Here is a 25325-nt window from a genome sequence, read left to right as displayed (position 1 = left end):
CTTGTATATGCGTTTTAAAAATGCATTTTACGTAGCAGGCCATCTTGTAATTTTACATAGCAAATCCACGAAAATAGAAAATAGTTTTATACATAACACACAGTTATGTGCGCATGACAGAACCACGAAGAGGGACTTATTTTGTGGTACACATTTCCTGTTTCCTAGCAACGAGCAGGAAGTATGTGGAATGGGATGGAAGAAAAAAGACAATCAAAGAAGACTGGTCTTTTAGGAATATAAATAACTTTGTGGTGAGTAAAAACGGTGCCAGATTTAAATACCATACATTAGAAATTCCAGAACATATTTGGCTGGACGCAAGAATCAAATAGATGGTAAGACAGGGTAACGTTCTCTTTTTTGATGCAATGTTTGTTTAGCCAACGTTAGCTTGTTAAGCATGATGCTAACCGTTACTTGTTTGCTAGCGGCTATTGTATCCAGCATTGGCTTGTTCGCAAACCAACGGATAACTTTTCCGTAATGGTGCGTGTTTTTAAGTTACATGTGAAATGTAGCTAATGGAATTCAACAAACATGTTTACGTTGTTGTTTCCCCACAGTATTGACATAGTTAGGCGGCTAGCAGTCGCGCTATGGTATTGTGACACAATATAACGTTAGCTAGCCACCTTCAGTTTGAATCGGGCAAAATATATCTTGGCTAGTAACAAACTAAATTCTGATATATTATAAATGTTAATAAGTATTGAGACTGTACACTATAATGAATGGAACAATTGTCATGTGTCATTATGTGACTAAACAGAGTAAACCGATATTTGATTAGAGTTTTTATTTTTTAAATGCCGAATTTAGATATACGACAAGTTTTTATTAGCCATATTTGCCATTGAGGTTTGTACCCATTGTATTAGTAAGCATATGGTACACGATTATCCCATAAATAAATAATACAGTGACTGCACGTGATTACGACTAACCAAACGGTTCTCTATTTTTTTCCACAGCACTCATGTTGTACCTGCATCCATTATACCACAGAAAGTAAATTAATATTCAATGGAATGGTACTAAATTGATCCCATTCTTGTGCAGCCTTCCTATTTGGACCTTACAATGAATGTAAGCGCTTGTGATATGGAGGATCTGGGAATCTGATGTATTTCCCCCACAATTATCTAGCTCAAATATTTACAGTACTATACTGTAATGGCCATGCAAGAGCCTGGCAGGACTAAAGGCTTCCCTTGCAAACACTGTGGCATAGTGTGCTCCAACATGCCAAGCCTTCTGGAACACATGGATAGTCACTTCCAGCAAGAAGAAGATCGCAAGTTCAAATGCGATGAATGTGGCCGATGCTACAGGCATGCAGGTAGCTTGGCTAACCACAAGAAAACACATGAGTTGGGTTCTTTTCAATGTCCAAAATGTGCTAGGAAGCTCTCAAACCCTCTGGCCCTGAAGAGCCATCTGCGCATCCACACATCACAGAAGAAGTACTCCTGCATGGACTGTGGGAAGGCCTTTAGGCTAGCTACTCAGCTGGCCACACATCAAAAGGTCCATCTCTCTGGGCAATCAAAGAGGAGAGCCAGTTGGAAGGCCACTACAGAATATTCTCCAATTGAGAATAGTGATGAAGTTGAAGATCATGATAACTTTGAAAAGCCGTTGATCTTGGTGGCTGACCAGCAAGACACGGGGATGGATATTGTGTCTGATAATAACCTTAGCCAAGAGGAGGCAGAGGTTATCCCCAACTCAGCATATTATTGTGAAAACCTAGGCTTTGAAGCAGGGGATCGACCTTTCAAATGTGATCAGTGTGAAAAGTCATATAGACACCATGGAAGCCTGATCAATCATAAGAAGTCTCACCAGGTAGGGATGTTTGAGTGCCCTATCTGTTTCAAGCAGTTCAATAATCTTGCTGCTCTCCATAGTCACCAGAGAACCCACAACAAGTCCAAAAGTGGGCCAGACATCCATTCCTTGGAAGTCACTTACGCAGGCAGAGCACCAGAGCAGTTTTCACCCCTGAACAGGGATGCTCCAGTGCATTTCTGTCACCTGTGTCAAGTGACGTTTCCTAATGATGATGAGTTCCAGGAACACATCCGAAAGCATAATTCTTCCTCTATGTCCTTTGGGCACGATCAAGGTTTATCTGAGGATCATCATGACTCTTATAACCTTAGTGTCACTCCTTCTCCTGACTCAAACTTTTATTCACCACCTCTAAACAATACTCCATTGATGGATCATCAAGGGGAGCAGATCAATGATATTGAAATATACTCTGACCACTCCAGTAACAAATCCACCTTGAATACTCAGGGAGAGCCCTTAATCTTGGATTCAGAGATTCCTGCTGACGATCTAAGTAAGGCAGAAAAGTCCTCAGTTACAGAAAACGGTGAGCGCCGCTTCAAGTGCCAGGTCTGCGGCAAAAGCTACCGGCATGCCGGGAGTCTCATCAACCATAAGCGTTCTCATCAGACAGGCATTTACCAGTGTTCCATCTGCCGCAAGACTTACCCACACATGGCTGCCCTCCGCAGCCATGTCCGCATCCACAGGGCCCATCCGTCCTCCTTTAACCTCGGCTCTGAAGGAGACTGGCTCTCTTCTGAGCCCCTAACGCTGGAGAACCAGCAGGCCTGCTTTTCCTCTCAGGAGGGAGATGCTAGCAATATGATGACTCTCGCTCAGGAGAACACGAGTGAACACGGCATTGGAGGATCATGCCATGTGCAGTTTGACTCCGCCTTTCCCCAGGACAGAACTGTGCACCTACCTCACAATGAACGCCTGATGGAGAGTCACATGTGTGCAGACTGTGGCGAAACATTTGCAGACATCGCAGGAATCAAATTGCACATATGCCCCCTGCTACAACCGCAGCAAGAGGCCATTTCAAATGACTATGACAGTAACTTAAACTTCTTGGACACTAATGGCCGATGCACCATGGGAAATCCAGGGGATCATGTAGAGTTCCAGGGACTGAATGGCAGCCCTAGACAAAGGTACTGTGGTGAACATGACTTCCATGAAGGCCTGAATGGGGAGCAGTTAAATGGTGATGGCAAAGAAGAGGATGAAGAGGATGATGACGGAGAGCTCTATCAGTGCTCAGCATGTGGGAACCGCTACACAAGCATGAGGGCTCTGAGGAGTCATCTTCGTGGCCACACTCAATCCCATGGTACTCCTACAAGCTCCGGCCCCTCCATGTCCTCCCTAGAGGCTGAAAAAGAAGAGGACCCTGGAAAGAGACATCAGATGGATGGGGGTCTGATGATCTGCAGTACTTGCGGAGAGAGTTTTGCCAAGAAGCAGGACATGCTTGCCCATCAGCTCATACATAATAAAGCACAGGCAGATGATGCTAAACACATGCATATGGACAATAGTAATGGAACTAGGCACAAAGAGGTGGACAGCAGCATCTGTGGAAAGTGTGGTATATTTTGCACCAGTTACCATTATCTTAAGACCCATCAATGTACAACAAATGGGAAAAGTGAATCTGCAAACGGTGTTGAAAAAAATGAAATGGGCGGCTCTGTCAACGGTAAAGAATTAGGACACATGAAAGAGAATTTATACAATGGGGATCGCCAGTACAAGTGTGATCAGTGTGGAAGAGCATACAGACATGCTGGCTCCCTTCTCAACCATAAAAAGTCCCACAAAACTGGAGTGTTCCGCTGCATGGTTTGCCAGAAGCGCTTCTACAATCTACTGGCCCTTAAGAACCATCAGAGGACCCACTTTGATGTTAAGAGGTAATTTCTAAACCTGATTGATAACACAGAGAAATATTCTATTCTACTGATAAGTATCCATGTTATTTGACATGTCAAGTAAATAAACAGAGAACCTATAGTGTATTAACCTCTATGGGCTAGGTGGGACGCTTGCTACTCAACAGCCAGTGTAATCCCGTGGCGCGTTATTCAAATACCTCAAATGCAAAAACTTCAATTTTTCAAACATATGACTATTTTACACCATTTTAAAGACAAGACTCTCGTAAATCTAACCACACTGTCCGATTTCAAAAAGGCTTTACAACGAAAGCAAAACATTAGATTATTTCTGGCTGGGTACTCTGCTGACATAATCAGACACCCATTTTTCAAGCTAGCATATAATGTCACATAAACCCAAACCACAGCTAAATGCAGCACTAACCTTTGATGATCTTCATCAGATGACAACCCTAGGACATTATGTTATACAATACATGCATGTTTTGTTCAATCAAGTTCATATTTATATCAAAAACCAGCTTTTTACATTAGCATGTGACTAGCATGTGACTAGCATTCCCACCGAACACTGCCGGTGAATTTACTAAATTACTCACGATAAACATTCACAAAAAGCATAACAATTATTTTAAGAATTATAGATACAGAACTCCTCTATGCACTCGATATGTCCGATTTTTAAAATAGCTTTTCGGTGAAAGCACATTTTGCAATATTCTCAGTAGATAGCCCGGCATCACAGGGCTAGCTATTTAGACACCCAGCAAGTTTAGCACTCACCAAAGTCAGATTTACTATAAGAAAAATGTTATTACCTTTGCTGTCTTCGTCAGAATGCACTCCCAGGACTTCTACTTCAATAACAAATGTTGGTTTGGTCCCAAATAATCCATTGTTATATCCAAATAGCGGCGTTTTGTTCGTGCATTCAAGACACTATCCGAAAGGGTAAATAAGGGTGACGAGCATGGCGCAATTCGTGACAAAACATTTCTAAATATTCCATTACCCTACTTCGAAGCATGTCAACCGCTGTTTAAAATCAATTTTTATGCCATTTTTCTCATAAAAAAGCGATAATATTCCGACCGGGAATCTGCGTTTAGGTGAACAGACGAAAGAAAATAAAGCATGGGGTCGACTCGGGCACGCGCCTAAGCCCATAGTACTCTGATCGGCCACTTGCCAAACGCGATAGTGTGTTTCAGCCAGAAGCTGCCTTGATATCGTTCAGCTTTTTCCCGGGCTCCGAGAGCCTATGGGAGCCGTAGGAAGTGTCACGTTATAGCAAAGATCCTCAGTCTTCAATAAAAAGAGCCAAGATAAACAACTTGTCAGACAGGCCACTTCCTGCATGGAATCTTCTCAGGTTTTGGCCTGCCATTTGAGTTCTGTTATACTCACAGACACCATTCAAACAGTTTTAGAAACTTTGGGGTGTTTTCTATCCAAAGCCAATAATTATATGCATATTCTAGTTACTGGGCAGGAGTAGTAACCAGATTAAATCGGGTACGTTTTTTATCCGGCTGTGTCAATACTGCCCCCTAGCCCTAACAGGTTAAACATGCGGGAGATGCAATTAATTGTAATATTACATTTCAAGGTTTAGGTTATTGCACTTTTACCGTGCCCAGTGCTTGTAAACTAATCCAAGGATATACTGCCTGTACAATTGGTTGTCTACATTCAATGCTCTAAGTTAAAAATGTTAATTGGCAGCACAAGTTCGGAGCACAACATACAATCTAGGAGCACCAGAAGATGCATATTTTTTTTAATTGATTGAGTTATAGCATATGAATTCTAGCTACTTTTGAAGATGTTTATTATAAAAAGCTAAGACATTGATACAAAACATGTAATTGAAATTGCAGTCATTTGTGGAACATTAGGTTTTTTCATTGTGTTAAAGCACTACCTATTGAGATGCATTACATTGAAATTTGTACATTGTCTCTTTTAAGAGCGTCAAGCGACGACATGCAATAGATCACGCATTCATTCATTGCTATGATCATTGATCTTCTAAAGAAGCTATCCCTTTTCCTTTCTTTCTGTGCCCCCAAATGTTTACATATACTGGTAAAGTAACCAGGTTGTTGGCTAGCTACCTAATGAGGTAACATGACTGAACAAGGTGTAAACAAATGCCTGTGAGTGGTTTTGGAACGACCCGCAAAATGGTTTATGAACAGGGCCTAAAAACAATATTTTTTTGGTCCACCAGCCACTTTGGCAGGTAGATGGAAAAAAATCTTACCAGCCAATAGTGTTTATCGCCGTAACTTTGTGTGGCTTTCAGTGTTTTCTCGGGTATGTTTTTCCAGGGTTTGGATTTCCAGTTTTCTTTTTTCTCGGGTTTTCATTCAATCATACTTATTTTCTTTTTTATAGAAAAACAACAGTTGGATGTTCTAAGTACATAACAATGCTTAAACCACACCAGGAGACTACTTTTGTTTCATTTTAATTACTCACCTCAAGTGACTGGTGTTTGGCTGGTGTTGGTTGTACTGCATGCGCAATATTTATTTTTGTTTAACTAGGCAAGTCAGTTAAGAACAAATTCTTATTTACGATGACAGCCTACGGCCTAATAGCGGAGTTTGCAAAACAAGACACCACCCGATTTGTTACAAATCATCATGATATCATATTCTGCCAGGTAAGCCTACTTTGCAGGTAACATTTAATTTGGAAGGTTTAATGGGGAAAGCCTCAGCATTGCTAACTGGCTACACAAAGTGGTATCCCAGGCATTCCTATGATGCATCTTCAGAAGGTTGCAAGAAATACAAATCACTGATGCATATATATTCGTTATATGTAGGCGTTGGACTAAACAAATCTGCGCTCGTTTTTTTTCTCTCTAGGGCACTCGGATACAACTGCACAGTGAAGCTTATCATTACAACAATTATTATCTGGGTCGCACAGGTGCTCCCAGGTCCCAAAGCAAAATATATAGGGGCACTTTAGAGCCCTGTCTACATTGCAGTAATGTGTTTTGTCATTACTTCATTCATGCTCGACTGTTCTGTGCTTTGTAAACATAGGATTAACCTCTACTTGTCCCCTCTTTTTTTTTTCTTTTTTCTTTTTAGACATACTTGCAATGAATGTGGGAAGGCATTCAAGATACAGAAGCAACTATTGAACCACCTAAGAATTCACAAGGAGAACCATGCCAAAATACAGGAGCTCAACAACCAGATTCAGGCCGTCATGCAGATGAATGGCACGAGGTCAGAGGGAGGAATGCGCTTGCTTAATGCACCAGCCAATCAAGCCACCACCACCCAGAAAAAGCGTAGGCCAACCCTTAACAGAAAGAAACCCAGTGTGGAGGAGGGGGCTCAGACTGGAGTCAAATCAGTGGAAGCAGGCGACCCTCGCCCCTACTCCTGTGACCAATGTGGGCGAACGTATCGACACGCAGGAAGTCTGGTCAATCACAAGAACTCCCACAAGACAGGTGAATACTACTGTTCTGTTTGTAACAACACCTACTCCAACCAGCTGGCTATGAAGAACCACCTGCGCATCCACTTCTCAGTTAAAAAGCACAGTTGTCAAGACTGTGGTAAGGCCTTTAGGGGAAAAAAGCCGTTGTCTAGCCATATTTGTGCACACCTCAGAAAGGATATGCCAGGTGGGGTCAGGGGAAGAGGTCGCAGACGAGCAAGAAACGTTAAATGTAAGCAGTGCAGACAGATGTTTATATCTGCTGACCAACTGACAGCCCATACCTGTGGGTCACTGGCAAACTCATCAGAGGGCAGTGATGGACAAACGAGTATGTCCTTGAAAAGGGAGGAGCGACCATTCGCCTGCATCATCTGCAATCGCAGCTACCGCCACGCAGGCAGTCTCCTGAATCATAAAAACACTCATAAGTCTGGCCACTTCAGCTGCACTTTCTGCTCCAAGCCCTTCTCTAACCCCATGGCGTTACGCAACCACACACGAATCCACACACAGAAGAAGAAGCATGTCTGCCTGACCTGCGGGAAGGCGTTTCGGTTGGCCAGTATCCTCCATAACCACCAGAAAGTCCACACCAGGGTGGCCAACCACTTCAGCTGCCCAGAATGTGGCAAGACCTTCCAGGGCAAGTCTGGGCTGAAGAGGCACCGCTGCCGGGGGGGTCAGGATGACTTGGCTAGAGCTTGTGACAGCTATCATAGAGAGAGTGGAGACAAGTGCTTCAGGTGAGTTACTTGTTTCATAATCAGCTCATCATGTAAGGCATGATTCTTTTTCATGGATCTTATTAGAATTATCACTTTTTTTTGTCTTCTGTTTTCATGGCTTTAACACTAGAACCTCTGGGCCTTAAGGGGACCCCCCCCCCCCCCTCGGGCTAATGAGCAGTCATTCTGATTGCAATGTTATTAATGTCATACTATCGCAAAAATAATAATTTGGTTTTGTTTATGAAGGTCTTAGGTAACATTATATATTTTAAATAACAGAGTAGCATTTTCATTCGTTTGTTACTGTAGGCTATATGTAAAAACACAAATTCAATTGTTCAATGAATTTTCTGTGGAATGCCCTTTGTTACAACTATGAAACAGAAAGCAGATGTTGGAACGCGGTAACGGCTTATTTTCATAACAACTAAATAAATAACCCAACCACCAAGACGCACGGTCAAATGATGAAAACATCAGAAGTCTGAACATCATAAGCCCCCAAGTGTGCTTCATAAATAGTGAAAATCAACACAAAATAAATAATGGCATTATAATGAACGTGTCTATAACAGCAGTAACAAATAGTAAATTGTCAGCTAGCCACTTACATGGTGTGTATCTTCACGCAGTTGTATCAGTTGGAGCATGTCCATGTCACATAAACAACTAAAGCTAGTGAGTGCGTTGCTGTTGTTTTTTGCTTGATATGTAGGGCCTGCTTTCTCAGTGACATTTTGTGCTGATAATCTGCCCGCAGCATTGTCACCGGCTTGTTATATCCAAGCGGAGCCATCCCACTGTTTCGTTTGGTGGTAGGGCGGGCACCCGCTGAGTGGGCACGGTTCTGGCGCTTAGGCCTCTGATGTGTAGGTTCAGGCTGAGGCTCAGAATTAGAAGAATAATCATCAGAGATGTCATGATTCGTTTCTCCGCCACCATCTGATTATGTAGCAATGCTAACTCAGCATGTGCGTCCATTTGTCTTGGTCTTCTTGCCATTGTAAATTATGCACGCTCTCGCTGTGTACTCCAAGTAGGCCAGAGTAGACTGATAAGAGTGCTTGGAATCGGTGGACTGATATAGGGTACATACCAATTTGAGATTAAAATAGATCAATACAATAGAATGGCCCGCCCTGTTCTTCATTCACAATTGATTACATAATTATATATCGTTCACTTCCCCTCGCTCAACTCACCCATTCTCCCTATCATACTTCATATATTTCATCTGTTACAGTGCCTTCATAAAATATTCATACCCCTTATTCCACATTTTTGTTACAGCCTGTATTCAAAATTGATCAAATATATTTATTCTCTCACCCATTTACACACAATACCCCATAATGACAAAGTTAAAAAAATGTGTTTTTAAATATTTGCTCATTTATTGAAAAATACAGAAATATCTCATTTGCATAAGTATTCACACCCCTGAGTCAATACCTTGTAGAAGCACCTTTGGTGGCGATTACAGCTTTGAGTCAACTTGAGCAAAGCTGATCGACGTACCCATCTGGATTTGGGGATTTTATCCCGTTCTTCCTTGCAGATTTTCTCAAACTCTTAAGTTGGATGCGGAGCGGTGGTGACCAGCAATCTTCAAGTCTTTCCACAGATTTTCAATGCAATTCAAGTCTGGGCTTTGGCTGTGCCGCTCAAGGACTTTCACATTATTGTTCTGAAGACATTACAGCATTACTTTGGCTGTATGCTTGGGGTCATTATCCTTTTGGAACATAAATATTCACTGCAGTCTAAGGTCATTTACACTCTGAAGCAGGTTCTCATTAAGGATTTGCCTGTATTTGTCTCCATTCATTGTTCCCTGTATCTTGACCAGTCTCCCAGCCACTGCTGCTGAAAAGCATCCCCATAGCATGATGCTGCCTCCACCATTTTAGTCTCATCAGACCACAGAATCTTTTGCCTTAGTCTTCGAACATGCCTTCTTACAAATTCCAGGTGTGCTGTCATGTGCCTTTTTTCTCAGGAGTGGCTTCTGTCTGGCCACTCTCCCATAAAGCCCAGATTGGGTAAGTGCTGTAGAGACTATTGTCAAGCAGGTTCTCCCATCTCAGCCAAGGAACTCTGTAGGTCTGTTAGTGGTCATTGGGTTCTTGGTCACCTCCCTGACCAATGTCCTTCTTTCTCAGTTTGGTCGGATGGTCAGCTCTAGGCAGAGTCTGGATGATCCATATTTTTTCAGTTTACCAATGATGGAGACCACTGTGCTCTTGGAAACTTTCAACATTCTAGAAATAGTTTTATATCCTTCTCCAGATAGAATTGTGATGAGGCACACTATATCTCAGAGATCTACGGACAGTTCCTTGGACTTCTGTTTCTGCTCTGATGTGCATTGTCAACTGTGGGACCTTATATAGACAGGTGTTTCTTTTTTAAAATCATGTTTAAACAATTGAATTGGCCACAAGTGGACTCCAAGTAAGTGTGAATACATGTGTAAATATATTTCCTTATTTGAAAAAAAATAAAAAATATATTATTATTTTTTTCCCCCCAATTTCATGGTATCCAATTGGTAGTTAGTCTTGTCTCATTGCTGCAACTCCCGTACGGACTCAGGAGAGGCGAAGGTCGAGAGCCGTGCGTCCTCCAAAACACAACACAACCAAGCCGCACTGCTTCTTGACACAATGCCCACTTAACCCGGAAGCCAGCCGCACCAATGTGTCGGAGGAAACACAGTACACCCGGTGACGGTGTCAGCGTGCACTGTGCCCGTGTCAGCGTGCACTGTGCCCAGCCCGCCACAGGAGTCGCTAGTGCGCGATGGGACAAGGACATCCCTGCCGGCAAAACCCTTCCCTAACCCGGACGACGCTGGGCCAATTGTGAGCTGCCCCATGGGTCTCCCGGTCGCGACCGGCTGGGACAGGGCCTGGACTCAAACCCAGAATCTCTAGTGGCACAGCTAGCCTTAGACCACTGCGCCACTCGGGATGCCATATTTTATTTTCAATAAATTTGCAAAAAAAAAATACAAATATATATATTTCCACTTTGTCATTATGGGGTATTGTGTGTAGATGGGTGAGGGGAAATAAATCTATTTAATCCGTTTTTGAATTCAGGCTGTAACACAATGTGGAATAAGTCAAGGGGTGAATACTTTCTGAAGGCACTGTATATGTGTGAAAGGCAATAGGACAATAACCACCCGAGCCACTACCTGTTCACCCCGCTTCCACCCTGAAAGCGAGTACAGGTGCATCAAAGCTGGGACAGAGATAGAAACTGTTTTTCAATCTCAAGGCCATCAGATTGTTAAAACCTCTTACATCTAGATGTGCCGCTAGCGGAACGCCTCGCCAATATCCAATGATAGAGCGTGGCGCGAATTACAAACACCTCAGAAATCCCAAAACTTCAATTTTTCAAACATATGACTATTTTACACCATTTTAAAGACAAGACTCTCCTTTTATCTAACCACATTGTCCGATTTCAAAAAGGCTTTACAACGAAAGCAAAACATTAGATTGTCAGGAGAGTACCCAGCCAGAAATAATCGCACACCCATTTTTCAAGCAAGCATATGTCACAAAAACCAAATTATTTTGGTTCCAAATAATCCATAGTTATATCCAAATAGCTGCGTTTGTTCTTGCGTTCAAGACACTATCCGAAGGGTGACGCGCCGGTGCGTATCGTGACAAAAAATTTCAAAATATTCCATTACCATACTTCGAAGCATGTCAAACGCTGTTTAAAATCAGTTTTTTATGTGATTTTTCTCGTAAAATAGCGATAATATTCCGACCGGGAGACCTTGTTTTCGTTCAAACACTGAAAATAGAAAATTGAGTCTTCACATGCACGCGCGCACCCGTGTCATTGTTCTCAGAACGACCACTTTCCAAAACCCCTACTGTTTTTCGCCCAGGGACTGCAGTCATCATTCCCCGTTCTGGCGCCTTCTGAGAGCCTATGGGAGCCTTAGAAAGTGTCACGTTACAGCAGAGATCCTCTATTTTCGATGAAGAGGCTATAGAAGGACAAGAAATGGTCAGACGGCACTTCCTGTATGGAATCTTCTCAGGTTTTGGCCTGCCATATGAGTTCTGTTATACTCAGACACCATTCAAACAGTTTTAGAAACATTAGGGTGTTTTCTATCCAAATCAAAAATTATATGCATATTCTAGTTTCTGGGCAGGAGTAATAACCAGATTTAAATCGGGTAAGTTTTTTTTTTTATCCGGCCGTGAAAATACTGCCCCCTATCCTAAACAGGTTAAACAGCCACCACTAGCACAGAGGCAGCTGCCTACCTACAGACTTGATATCATTGGCCACACCTCTTTAAGGAATACCTAGGATAGGATAAAGTAATCCTTCTAACCCCCCCCCCCCCCCCCCCTTAAAAGATTTAGATGCACTATTGTAAAGTGGTTGTTCCACAGGATATCATAAGGTGAATGCACCATTTTGTAAGTCGCTCTGGATAAGAGCGTCTGCTAAATGACTTAAATGTAAATGTAAATAAATGTAATTTTAATAAATGGAACACTGGTCACTTTAATGCCACTTTAAGAATGTTTACATATCTCGCATTACTCATCTCATATGTATATAGTATATTTTATATAATCTATTGCATCTTGCCTATGCTGCTCTGTCACTGCTCATCCATATATTTTATACTTATATATTCTCATCTCATTCCTTTACTAGATTGTGTGTATTAGGTTTTGTTGTGGAATTTTTAGATATTACCTGTTATATACTGCTGAACTGTCAGATCTAGAAGCATAAACATTTCGCTACACTCACAATAACCTTTGCATGTGACCAATTAAAATTGGATTTTGATTTGGTTAGGTTTAGTTTTGAGGCAATTATCAGGGTGATTATCAACTGGGCAGGGCACCTTTAATTGTCAGGAGGGGAACAGGCCCTACTGTCATGAGGGGTAATGGGGGGGAAACCATAAAAATAAAAAAAGACATGCCCTCCTAAAACTGGTTATAAGTCCAGTTCTGTTTGTGCTATTGATTGTAACAACGACAGTGTATTTATATTGACTTTTTTAAGGGAGGGGTGACTTTAAAAATGGCAAAGTAACTTTTTTTTTAATTTGTGAGCAGTCCAAATGACAACTTTAGCAGTTCTTGTGTTAATGGCTATGTTCAGTGTTAGGATAAATCTGTGTGTAATTATTTCCTCATAGTTAAATTCTATTAGTAAAGATACACCTGTGATTATCTTCTTGTTAGAAGGTGGGCCTTTGGTACAGTAAGAAAAAGCCACTTTATGCCCAATTTAAATAATTTTCATAAACAGGGATTTTAATAAATCTCTCTGCTGCAGGTGTGACCTCTGTGGACGCTCATACCACCATGCTGGCTCCCTACTCAACCATAAAAAGACGCACTCCGAAAACCTCCACCACTGTACCTTGTGCCTCCAGACTTTCCCTGACCCCCTCGCCCTCCAGATCCACTCCCAGATGAAGCGCCACTGCTGTCCAGACTGTGGCAAGACCTTCTGTCTCATCTCGCACCTGCAGAACCACATGGAGGTGCACTCCAAGGACCGCACCCTGGTCTGCAGCCCCTGCCATCAGAGCTTCCCCAACCCAGCCAGGTACCAACAACACCAGGAACTGCACCACCGGGCCCAAGGGCATTATCAACAACACATGCAAATGGAGGATGACCTAGGCTGGGAATCGGGACTAGACCAAACCATGGAGCTCCAAGGCATCCCCAAGCTGGTACCGGCGTTTGCCCACATGCACGGTGGCATGCCCGACCAGCAGGAGAACGAGGCGCACTGTATAGGGGAGAAGAGTCACGTGTGTGAGCACTGCGGCCGCACCTACCGCCATGCAGGTTCCCTCCTCAACCACAAGAACAGTCACAAGACCGGCTCCTTCTTCTGCTCCGTGTGCCAGAAGGAGTTCACCAACCTGATGGCGCTGAAGAACCACCGGCGCATCCACACGGAGCCCAAGCGCTACCAGTGCCTGGAGTGCGGCAAGGCCTTCCGCGTGTCCACCCAGCTCATCTGCCACCGGAGGATCCACACCAAAGAGAAGCCCTTCTCCTGCCTGCTGTGCGACAAGCGCTTCTCCAGCAAGTCAAACCTGCGCCACCACCAGAAGATGCACCAGAGTGGTGGCCAGGACTACGAGTCCTCCTTCGGCATGGATACAAACAGTTTTATGGACTTGGACATGGGCTCTTTTCTCTGAGCCAGGACTCCGTGTCAAATACTTACTATATTATTCTCCCCATTCACTGGACCCCTATCAGTAATTGTAAAGTGGCGTGTTCCACAAAGCCCCAGTAGAGACAGCGTTTACTCTTGATGTTGAACTCTTCAAAGCTGCCTCACAAACATTTCTTTTTCTGATTATGCTTTGGTCATACACTTTTGGAGTGGTAGAAGGATTTCCGATCTTACCTCTAGCAGGGATTGTGGTACTGTTAAAATTTCCAGACAGGCACAGGCGACAGTGTCTGTCAAATCTTTATAAGATTGTTTTCGCATGGAGTGCACATTGTCATTGAATCGTTTAACCTCTCTGGGGTATGTGGGACGCTAGCAGAGCGCCAAATTCAAAACAACAAATCTCATAATTCAAATTTCTCACACATACAAGTATTATACACCATTTTAAAGATAAACTTCTCATTAATCCAACCACAGTGTCCGATTTCAAAAAGGCTTTACGGCGAAAGCATAACATTAGATTATGTTAGGACAGCACCTAGACAAGAAAAACCACACAGCCATTTTCCAAGCAAGGAGAGGCGTCACAAAAAACAGAAATACAGCTAAAATTAATCACTAACCTTTGTCAATCTTCTTCAGATAACACTCCCAGGACTCAATGTTACACAATACATCTATATTTTGCTCGATAAAGTTAATATTTATATCCAAAAACCCCATTTTTACATTGGCGTGTAATGTTCCGAAATGTTTTGCCTCCAAAACTACCGGTGAATGAGCACATCAATTTACAGAAATGCTCATCATAAATGTTGATAAAATACAACTGTTATGCGTAGAATTAAAGAAACTTCTCCTTAACGCAACCGCTGTGTCAGATTTCAAAAAAGCTTTACAGCGAAAGCACACCTTGCAATAATCTGAGTACAGCGCTCAGTCACCAAAACAAGCCATACAGATACCCACCATGTTGTGGAGTTAAAAGTCAGAAATAGCATTATAAATATTCACTTACCTTTGATCATTATCGGAATGCACTCCCAGTTCCACAATAAATGTTTGTTTTGTTTCGGCAAAGTCCATATTTATATCCAAATACCTCCTTTTTGTTCGCGCGTTCAGTTCACTATTCCAAATGCAAAATGCGTGAGCACTAAGTTCAGACAAAGTCAAAAAAGTTATATTACAGTTCGTAGAAACATGTCAAACGATGTATAGAATCAGTCTTTAGGATGTTTTTATCATAAATCTTCAATAATATTCCAACCGGACAATTCCTTTGTCTTCAGAAATGAAAAGGAACTCGGCTCACTCTCACGGGCTGTGCGCGTGACTGAGCTCATGCCATTTTTCTAGACACCTGATTCCAATAGCTCTTATTCTCTCCCCATTCACAGTAGAAGCATGAAACAATGTTCTAAAGACTGTTGGCATCTAGTGGAAGCCTTAGGAAGTGCAATATGACCCCACAGACACTACAAACCTCAGATTTCCCACTTTCTGCTTGGATTTTTCTCAGGTTTTCGCCTGCCATATGAGTTCTGTTATACTCACAGACATCATTCAAACTGTTTTAGAAACTTCAGTGTTTCCTATCCAAATCTACTAATAATATGCATATCCTAGCTTCTGGGCCCGAGTAGCAGGCAGTTTACTCTGGGCATGCTTTTCATCCGGACGTGAAAATACTGCCCCCTACCCTAGTGAGGTTAACGCTATAGGAGTGAGAATTATTGGACCATCTTCCATACTGACTGTATCAATGTCCTCACAAGGTAGACAGTCAATTTCCCAACCAAAGTGAACTGACGTAACAGAACTGCTTCAGCTCAGTTCCTGCATGTGAGCTTGATTTACACATTAATGACTCATATTTTTATGAGAAAAGTGCTGTTCAGAAATGGTCATTTCCTCTCGCTATCTATTACTGTGTTCAGTGCCTCCGTAGGTTCAATTCTCTGCCCAGCTTATCAAAAGTGCGGACTGTTCTCAATATTTTGCTATAGGTTAGAGAAAAGTGATCAATTTGACCTTTTCTGATGTGGCTTCACTAAGGATGACCTCCTAGTCTTACCCAGAGGATGATATCAAAGGTATTTACTGAAATCATGTAATCAAGTTGGTGGTAATCAAATGGTTTTAGTGATGGTGATATTTGGGTACACCTTTGAGTGACATTTGTATGCTAAATGGACATACTTAATTATTTATTCCTGTTCTTTTGACTTATTTTCTATTTTTCTGTGTGTACTTTGATATATCACAGTTTCTATGAATGCTACCTTGACTCTTAAAAAATATCCTATGTAGCATTTAAGGAAATTCCTCAATCTGTAATTCCATTCTCAATTGGTGTGACTCCAACACAGGTAGGAATGCATTAGCCAAGGACAGTGGTCTTGCCAGCACTGTGGTTTTGCCACATTAAAATGTCTGATGTGCAAAGCATTCTAGATAATTATCCATGTCTGAATTGGGCATTACTTTATTTTTACAGGTGCCATTTCTCACCCATGTCTTGTTCAAATAAGAATTGTAGGTTTTCTTGTCCATAATCACCCTTGACAATTTTCAGAAATGTTGCAAACCTTTACAATACAAAACACATGCTTTTGACTTATCAAACTTTCAAAAAATGAAACGTCCTCTCACTGTCAACTGTGGCTATTTTCAGCAAACTTAACATGTGTAAATATTTGTATGAACATAAGATTCAACAACTGAGACATAAACTGAACAAGTTCCACAGACATGTGACTAACAGAAATTGAATAATGTGTACATGAACAAAGGGGGGTCAAAATCAAAAGTAACAGTCAGTATCTGGTGTGGCCCCAGCTGCATTAAGTACTGCAGTGCATCTCCTCCTCATGGACTGCACCAGATTTGCCAGTTCTTGCTGTGAGATGTTATCCCACTCTTCCACCAAGGCACCCGCAAGTTCCCAGACATTTCTGGGGGGAATGGCCCTAGCCCTCACCCTCCGATCCAACAGGTCCCAGACGTGCTCAATGGGATTGAGATTCGGGCTCTTCGCTGGCCATGGCAGAACACTGACATTCCTGTCTTGCAGGAAATCACGCACAGAACGAGCAGTATGGCTGGTGGCATTGTCATGCTGGAGGGTCATGTCAGGATGAGCCCGCAGGAAGGGTACCACATGAGGGAGGAGGATGTCTTCCCTGTAACACACAGCGTTGAGATTGCCTGCAATGACAACAAGCTCAGTCCGATGATGCTGTGACACACCGCCCCAGACCATGATGGACCCTCCACCTCTAAATCGATCCCGCTCCAGAGTACAGGCCTTGGTGTAACTCTCATTCCTTCGGCGATAAACGCGAATCCGACCATCACCCCTGGTGAGACAAAACCGCGACTCGTCAGTGAAGAGCACTTTTTGCCAGTCTTGTCTGGTCCAGCGACGGTGGGTTTGTGCTCATAGGCGACGCTGTTGCTGGTGATGTCTGGTGAGGACCTGCCTTACAACAGGCCTTACAAGCCCTCAGTCCAGCCTCTCTCAGCCTATTGCGGACAGTCTGAGCACTGATGGAGGGATTGTGCGTTCCTGGTGTAATTCGGGCAGTTGTTGCCATCCAGTACCTGTCCCGCAGGTGTGATGTTCGGCTGTACCGATCCTGTGCAGGTGTTGTTACACATGGTCTGCCACTGCGAGGACGATCAGCTATCCGTCCTGTCTCCCTGAAGTGTTGTCTTAGGCGTTTCACAGTACGGACATTGCAATTTATTGCCCTGGCCACATCTGCAGTCCTCATGCCTCCTTGCAGCATGCCTAAGGCACGTTCACGCGGATGAGCAGGGACCCTGGGCATCTTTCTTTTGGTGTTTTTCAGAGTCAGTAGAAAGGCCTCTTTGGTGTCCTAGGTTTTCATAACTGTGACCTTAATTGCCTACCGTCTGTAAGCTGTTAGTGTCTTAACGACCGTTCCACAGGTGCATGTTCATTAATTGTTTATGGTTCATTGAACAAGCATGGGAAACAGTGTTAAACCCTTTACAATGAAGATCTGTGAAGTTATTGGGATTTTTATGAATTATCTTTGAAAGACAGGGTCCTGAAAAGGGGATGTTTGTTTGCGTGTCAGTCCGTAAAATGTAAGTCAAAAGTGTAGAATTATCGTGTTGTGAAAGCCTACTCTCTCTGATCAGTTAGCCTACTTATATTTATAATACAAAGTATTTATTTCTGTCTTATTTGAATGGTTATTGTATTTCTGTTAATGTTTCATGGACACAAGCTTCAGTGTTCAACTTGTCCACATCCAGTTGGTTGCTTCAACCATGTTGACAGCAGTGTGTATCCAGAAGCAGATGTTGATCACAGCTATTTGAGAAATGGTTTGGGGCCTTTGGAAAAAGCAATTTGTGGTCATATAATCTTTACATAAATGTGCAATTAAGTTAAATCTAGTATTTCTTTAGTTTGCAATGCTTACCAGAAACGGTGTAGAATAAAATAAGGTGCTTATCATGTACAAAGTAGTGCATCTTTTCAGTCCCACTGTAATGGCACTTTTTTTGTAAAACACAAGTAGCAAGCATAGATCCTTTAGGTTTAAAACCTTGTTTGAGGGTGTGGTCCCAGTACATTATGAAATGTGTAACTGACACCACAATGTGTTTTTCTTGGCATTCTTTATGCCTTATCCTATATTTAATATACAGTGCATTCGGAAAGTATTCAGACCCCTTGACTTTTTCCACATTTTGTTACGTTATTGCCTTATTCTGAAATAGATTGCTTTGTGTGCACATTTACAAAAAATAAACATCACATTTACATAAGTATTCAGACCCTTTACTCCATACGTTGACGCACATTTGGCAGCGACTACAACCTTGAGTCTTCTTGGGTATGACGCTACAAGCTTGGCACACTTGTATTTGAGGAGTTTGTTGCATTCTTCGCTGCAGATCCTCTCAAGCTCTGTCAGGTTGGATGGGGAGCGTAGCTGCACAGCTATTTTCAGGTCTCCAGAGATGTTCGATTGGGTTCAAGTCCAGGCTCTGGCTGGGCCCCTCAAGGATGTTCAGAGACTTGTCCCGAAGCCACCCCTGCGTTGTCTTTGTTTGGTGCTTAGGGTCATTTGTCCTGTTGGAAGGTGAACCTTCACCCTGTTCTGGTCCGGAGCACTCTGGAGCAGGTTTTCATCAAGGATCTGTCTACTCGATCCTGACTAGTCTCCCAGTCCCTGCTGCTGAAAAACATCCCCACCGCATGATGACGATGCTGCCACCACCATGCTTCACGTAGGGATCTTGGTTTCATCAGACCAGAGAATCTTGTTTCTCAAGGTCAGTCTTTAAATGCCTTTTGGAAAACTCCAAGCGGGCTGTCATGTGCCTTTTACTGAGGAGATTGGTGGAGTGCTGCAGAGATTGTTGTCCTTCTGGAAGGTTCTCCCATCTCTACAGAGGAACTCTGGCACACTGTCAGAGTGACCATCCGATTGCTCAGTTTGGCCCGGGCGGCCAGCTCAAGGAATAGTCTTGGTGGATCCAAACTTCTTCCATTTAAGAATTATGGAGGCCACTGTGTTCTTGGGGACCTTCAATGCTGTTTTGGTACCCTTTCCCAGATCTGTGCCTCAACACAATCCTGTCTCGGCGCTCCACACACAATTCCATTAAACTTGTGGCTTCGGTTTTTTTTCACTGACATGCACTGTTAGCTGTGAGACCATTTATATAGGTGTGTGTGTGTGTCTTTCCAAATCATGTCCAATACATTGAATTTACCACAGGTGGACTCCAATCAAGTTTTAGAAACATCTCAAGGATGATCAATGGAAACAGCATGCACCTGAGCTCAATTTCGAGTCTCATAGCAAAGGGTTTGAATACTTATGTAAATAAGGTATTTCTGTTTGTAGCTTTATCATTATGGAGTATTGTGTGTAGATTGCTAAGGATTTGTATCCATTTAGAATAAGGCTGTAACGTAAGAAAGTCCAGGGATCTGAATACTTCCCGAATGCACTGTATATACAAAAGTATGTGGACACCCTTTCAAATTAGTGCATTAGGCTATTTCACCACACCCGTTATTGACCGGTGTAAAATTGAGCACACAGCCATGCAATCTCCATAGACAAACATTGGCTGTAGAATGGCCTTACTGAAGAGCTCAGTGATTTTCAACGTGGCACCGTCATAGGATGCCACGTTTCCAACAAGTAAATTGGTCAAATTTCTACCCTGTTAGAGCTGCCCCGGTCAACTGTACAGTGAGGGGGAAAAAAGTATTTGATCCCCTGCTGATTTTGTACGTTCGCCCACTGACAAAGAAATAATCATCTATAATTTTAATGGTAGGTTTATTTGAACAGAATAACAAAAAATCCAGAAAAACGCATGTAAAAAAATGTTATAAATTGATTTGCATTTTAATGAGGGAAATAAGTATTTGATCCCCTCTCAATCAGAAAGATTTCTGGCTCCCAGGTGTCTTTTATACAGGTAACAAGCTGAGATTAGGAGCACACTCTTAAAGGGAGTGCTCCTAATCTCAGTTTGTTACCTGTATAAAAGACACCTGTCCACAGAAGCAATCAATCAGATTCCAAACTCTCCACCATAGCCAAGACCAAAGAGCTCTCCAAGGATGTCAGGGACAAGATTGTAGACCTACACAAGGCTGGAATGGGCTACAAAACTATCGCCAAGCAGCTTGGTAAGAAGGTGACAACAGTTGGTGCGATTATTCGCAAATGGAAGAAACGCAAAAGAACTGTCAATATCCCTCGGCCTGGGGCTCCATGCAAGAGCTCACCTCGGAGTTGCAATGATCATGAGAACGGTGAGGAATCAGCCCAGAACTACACGGGAGGATCTTGTCAATGATCTCAAGGCAGCTGGGACCATAGTCACCAAGATAACAATTGGTAACACACTATGCCGTGAAAGACTGAAATTCTGCAGCGCCCGCAAGGTCCCCCTGCTCAAGAAAGCACATATACATGCCCGTCTGAAGTTTGCCAATGAACATCTGAATGATTCAGAGGATAACTGGGTGAAAGTGTTGTGGTCAGATGAGACCAAAATGGAGCTCTTTGGCATCAACTCAACTCGCCGTGTTTGGAGGAATGCTGCCTATGACACCAAGAACACCATCCACACCGTCAAACATGGAGGTGGAAACATTATGCTTTGGGGGTACAGGGGACAGGACAACTTCACCGCATCAAAGGGACGATGGATGGGGCCATGTACCGTCAAATCTTGGGTGAGAACCTCCTTCCCTCAGCCAGGGCATTGGAAATGGGTCGTGGATGGGTATTCCAGCATGACAATGACCCAAAACACACGGCCAAGGCAACAAAGGAGTGGCTCAAGAAGAAGCACATTAAGGTCCTGGAGTGGCCTAGCCAGTCTCCAGACCTTAATCCCATAGAAAATCTGTGGAGGGAGCCGAAGGTTCGAGTTGCCAAACGTCAACCTCGAAACCTTAATGACTTGGAGAAGATCTGCAAAGAGGAGTGGGACAAAATCCCTCCTGAGATGTGTGCAAACCTGGCGGCAAACTACAAGAAACGTCTGACCTCTGATTGCCAACAAAGGTTTTGCCACCAAGTACTAAGTCATGTTGTGCAGAGGGGTCAAATACTTATTTCCCTCATTAAAATGCAAATCAATTTGTAAAATTTTTTACATGTTTTTCTGGATTTTTTTGTTATTATTCTGTCTCTCACTGTTCAAATAAACCTACCATTAAAATAGACTGTGGGCAAACGTACAAAATCAGCAGGGGATGAAATACTTTTTTTCCCCTCACTGTAAGTACTGTTATTCTGAAGTTGAAACGTCTAGGAGCAACAACAGCTCAGCTGCGAAGTGGTAGGCCACACAAGCTCACAGAACGGGAGGGCCGTGTGCTGTAGCGCATAAAAATCGCCTGTCCTCGGTTGCAACACACTACCGAGTTCCAAACTGCCTGGAGTTTGGAGCCAATGAATCTGGGTTTAGCGGATGCTAGGAGAACGCTACCTGCTCAAGTGCATAGTGCGAACTGTACATTTTGATGGAGGAGGAATAATGGTCTGGGGCTGTTTTTCATGGTTCAGGCTAGGCCCCTTAGTTCCATTGAAGGGAAATCTTAATGCTACAGCATACAATGATATTCTGGATGATTATATGCTTCCAACTTTGTGGCAACAGTTTGGGGAAGGCCCTTTCCTGTTTCAACATGACAATGCTCCTTGCACAAAACGAGGTCCATATAGAAATGTTTGTCGAAATTGGTGTGGAAGAACTTGACTGGCCTGCGCAGAGCCCTGACCACAACCCCATCGAACACCTTTGGGATGAATTGGAACGCCGACTGCGAGCCAGGCCTATTCGCCCAACATCAGTGCTCGTCCTCACTAATGCTCTTGTGGCTGAATGGAAGTCCCTGCAGCAATGTTTCAGCATCTAGTGGAAAGCCTTCCCAGAAGAGTGGCGGCTGTTTATAGCGGCAAAGGGGAGACCAACACCATATTAATACTCATGACTTTGGAATGAGATGTTCCACGAGCAGGTGTCTGCATACATACTTTTTGGTCATGTAGTGTATTATGAATTGTAAATATTTCTGCGACCAGTAAGAGTATGCCTTGCCAATTCAACAACTGATATTTAAAGATATAATCTTTCCTAAATAAACTTATCTATTCAGTACTGTAATCATTCAAACTTTTAAAGTCAGGTAGGCCTGTATCATGAGCACATTGTTAATAAGGCATCAGCTCCCAACACCTCAAATTCTAATTGCATGTGGGCAGTCGAGATACATGTAAGTTGTTCTGCCCAGTCTACCAATATTATAAGCAAGATGTTGACCTTTTAAGAAATGTTTAATGCTAATTTTGTCAGTACATGGTACCATATTAGTAAGTGCACATCTTGTTGATTTTAATTAGTCATTTCTGTCGGACCATTCAAACATGCTTTCCCACTGGGTCAAATTTATATTACTTCATTCAGAAGATGAAACGCATTGCCATCCTGACACAGGGAAAGTACAACTCACACAAAATAGCTCTGAATTTTAAAGGTTTACAACAGTAGGAACTACTGTACACTTAGTCTGCCATCACCATAGTAAGCTATTCTATCTAAACAGACTGTTTTTGACTTGCATCAAATCCAATTTTATAGTTTACATACACATTTAGCAGATGTTATTGCAGGTGTAGCGAAATGCTTGTGTTTCTAGCTCCAACAGTGCAGTAATATCTAATAATTTCTCAACAATACACACACACATCTAAGTAAAGGAATGGAATTAAGTATAAATACATATATGGACGAGCAATGTCAGAGCGGCATAGACTAAAATACAGTAGAATAGAAAACAGTATATACAAATGAGATGAGTAATGCAAATGATGTAAACATTAAAGTGACTAGTGTAAAAACAAAAATGGAAGTGGCCAGTGATTTCAAGTCTATGCACATAGGCAGCAGCCTCTAATGTGCTAGTGATGGGTATTTAACAGTCTGATGGCCTTGAGGTAAAAGCTGTTGTTCAGTCTCTCGGTCACAGCTTTGATGCATCTGTACTGACCTCGCCTTCTGGATGATAGTGGGGTGAACAGACAGTGGCTTGGGTGGTTGTCGTCCTTCATGATCTTTTTGGCCTTCCTATGACATTGGGTGATGTCGGTGTGCTGGAGGGCAGGTAGTTTGCCCCCGGTGATGCGTTGGGCAGACCGCACCACCCTCTGGAGAGCCCTGCGGTTGCGGGCGGTGCAGTTGCCGTACCAGGCGGTGATACAGCCCGACAGGATGCTCTCAATTGTGCATCTGTAAATGTTTGTGAGGGTTTTAAGTGACAAGCCACATTTCTTCAGCATCCTGAGGTTGAAGAGGTGCTGTTGCACCTTCACCACACTGTCTGTGTGGGGGAACCATTTCAGACGTGCTGTTTCCTGAAGTCCACGATCATCTCCTTTGTTTTGTTGACGATGAATGAGAGGTTATTTTCCTGACACCACACTCCCAGAGCCCTCACCACCTCCCTGTAGGCTGTCTCATCATTGTTGGTAATCAAGCCTACTACTGTTGTCATCTGCAAACTTGATCATTGAGTGTTGGAGACGTGCGTGGCTACGCAGTCATGGGTGAACAGGGAGTACAGGAGAGGGCTGAGCATGCACCCTTGTGGGGCCCCAGTGTTGAGGATCAGCGAAGTGGAGGTGTTGTTTTCTACCTTCACCACCTGGGGGCGGCCCGTCAGGAAGTCCAGGACCCAGTTGCACAGGGCGGGGTTCAGACCCAGGGCCTCAAGCTTAATGATGAGCTTGGTGGGTACTATGCTGTTGAAGGCTGAGCTGTAGTCCATGAACAGCATTCTTACATAGGTATTCCTCTTGTCCAGATGGGATAGGGCAGTGTGCAGTGCGATGGCGATTGCATTGTCTGGGGAGCTATTAGGGCGGTAAGCAAATTGAAGTGGGTCTAGGGTGTCAGGTAAGGTAGAGGTGATATGATCCTTGACTAGCCTCTCAAAGTGAGTGCTATGGGACGATAGTCATTTAGTTCAGTTACCTTTGCTTTCTTGGGTACTGAAACAATGGTGGCCATCTTGAAGCATGTGGGGATAGCAGACTGGAATTGGGAGATTGAATATGTCCGTAAACACACCAGCCAACTGGTCTTCGCATGCTCTGAGGATGCGGCGAGGGATGCCGTTTGGGCCGGCATCGTCTTGCGAGGGTTAACACGCTTAAGTCTTACTCACGTCCGCTACGGAGAAGGAGAGCTCACAGTCCTTGGTAGCGGGCCGTGTCGGTGGCACTGTGTTATCCTCAAAGCGAGCGAAGATGTTTAGCTTGTCCGGAAGCAAGATGTCGGTGGTTGCGACGAGGCTGGTTTTCCTTTTGTAGTCCGTGATTGATTGGTTGTAGACCCTGCCATATACGTCTCGTGTCTGAGCCATTGAATTGCGACTCTACTTCATAGAGACAAAGATGTTTTGCCTGTTTGATTGACTTACGGGGGTAATAACTACACTTTGTATTCTGCCATATTCCCAGTCACCTTGTCATGGTTAAATGCGGTGGTTCGTGCTTTCAGTTTTGAACGAATGTTAGGGTAGGTTTTAATAGTCACAGTGGGTACATCTCCTGTACACTTCCTGATGAACTCAGTCACCGTATCA

At 43.2% G+C, this 25325-nt stretch overlaps 1 protein-coding gene across 1 annotated transcript; it reads left to right on the top strand.

The window, feature by feature from the left end:
* On the top strand, window positions 1-18970 carry LOC106578270 (zinc finger protein 646). The gene is made up of 4 exons (XM_014156934.3): window positions 1-254; window positions 975-3761; window positions 6857-7963; window positions 13292-18970. Exons 2-4 carry the CDS (start codon window positions 1177-1179, stop codon window positions 14175-14177), a joined length of 4578 nt encoding a protein of 1525 aa, XP_014012409.3. The 5' UTR covers window positions 1-254; window positions 975-1176; the 3' UTR covers window positions 14178-18970.
* Window positions 18971-25325: the final 6355 nt, after the last annotated feature.

Source organism: Salmo salar, chromosome 19 (genome assembly GCF_965601325.2).
Source record: "Salmo salar chromosome 19, fSalSal1, whole genome shotgun sequence".
Lineage (NCBI taxonomy): Eukaryota > Metazoa > Chordata > Actinopteri > Salmoniformes > Salmonidae > Salmo > Salmo salar.
The sequence above is the reverse complement of the archived record's forward strand: the minus strand, read 5'-3'. Positions and strand labels throughout refer to the sequence as shown.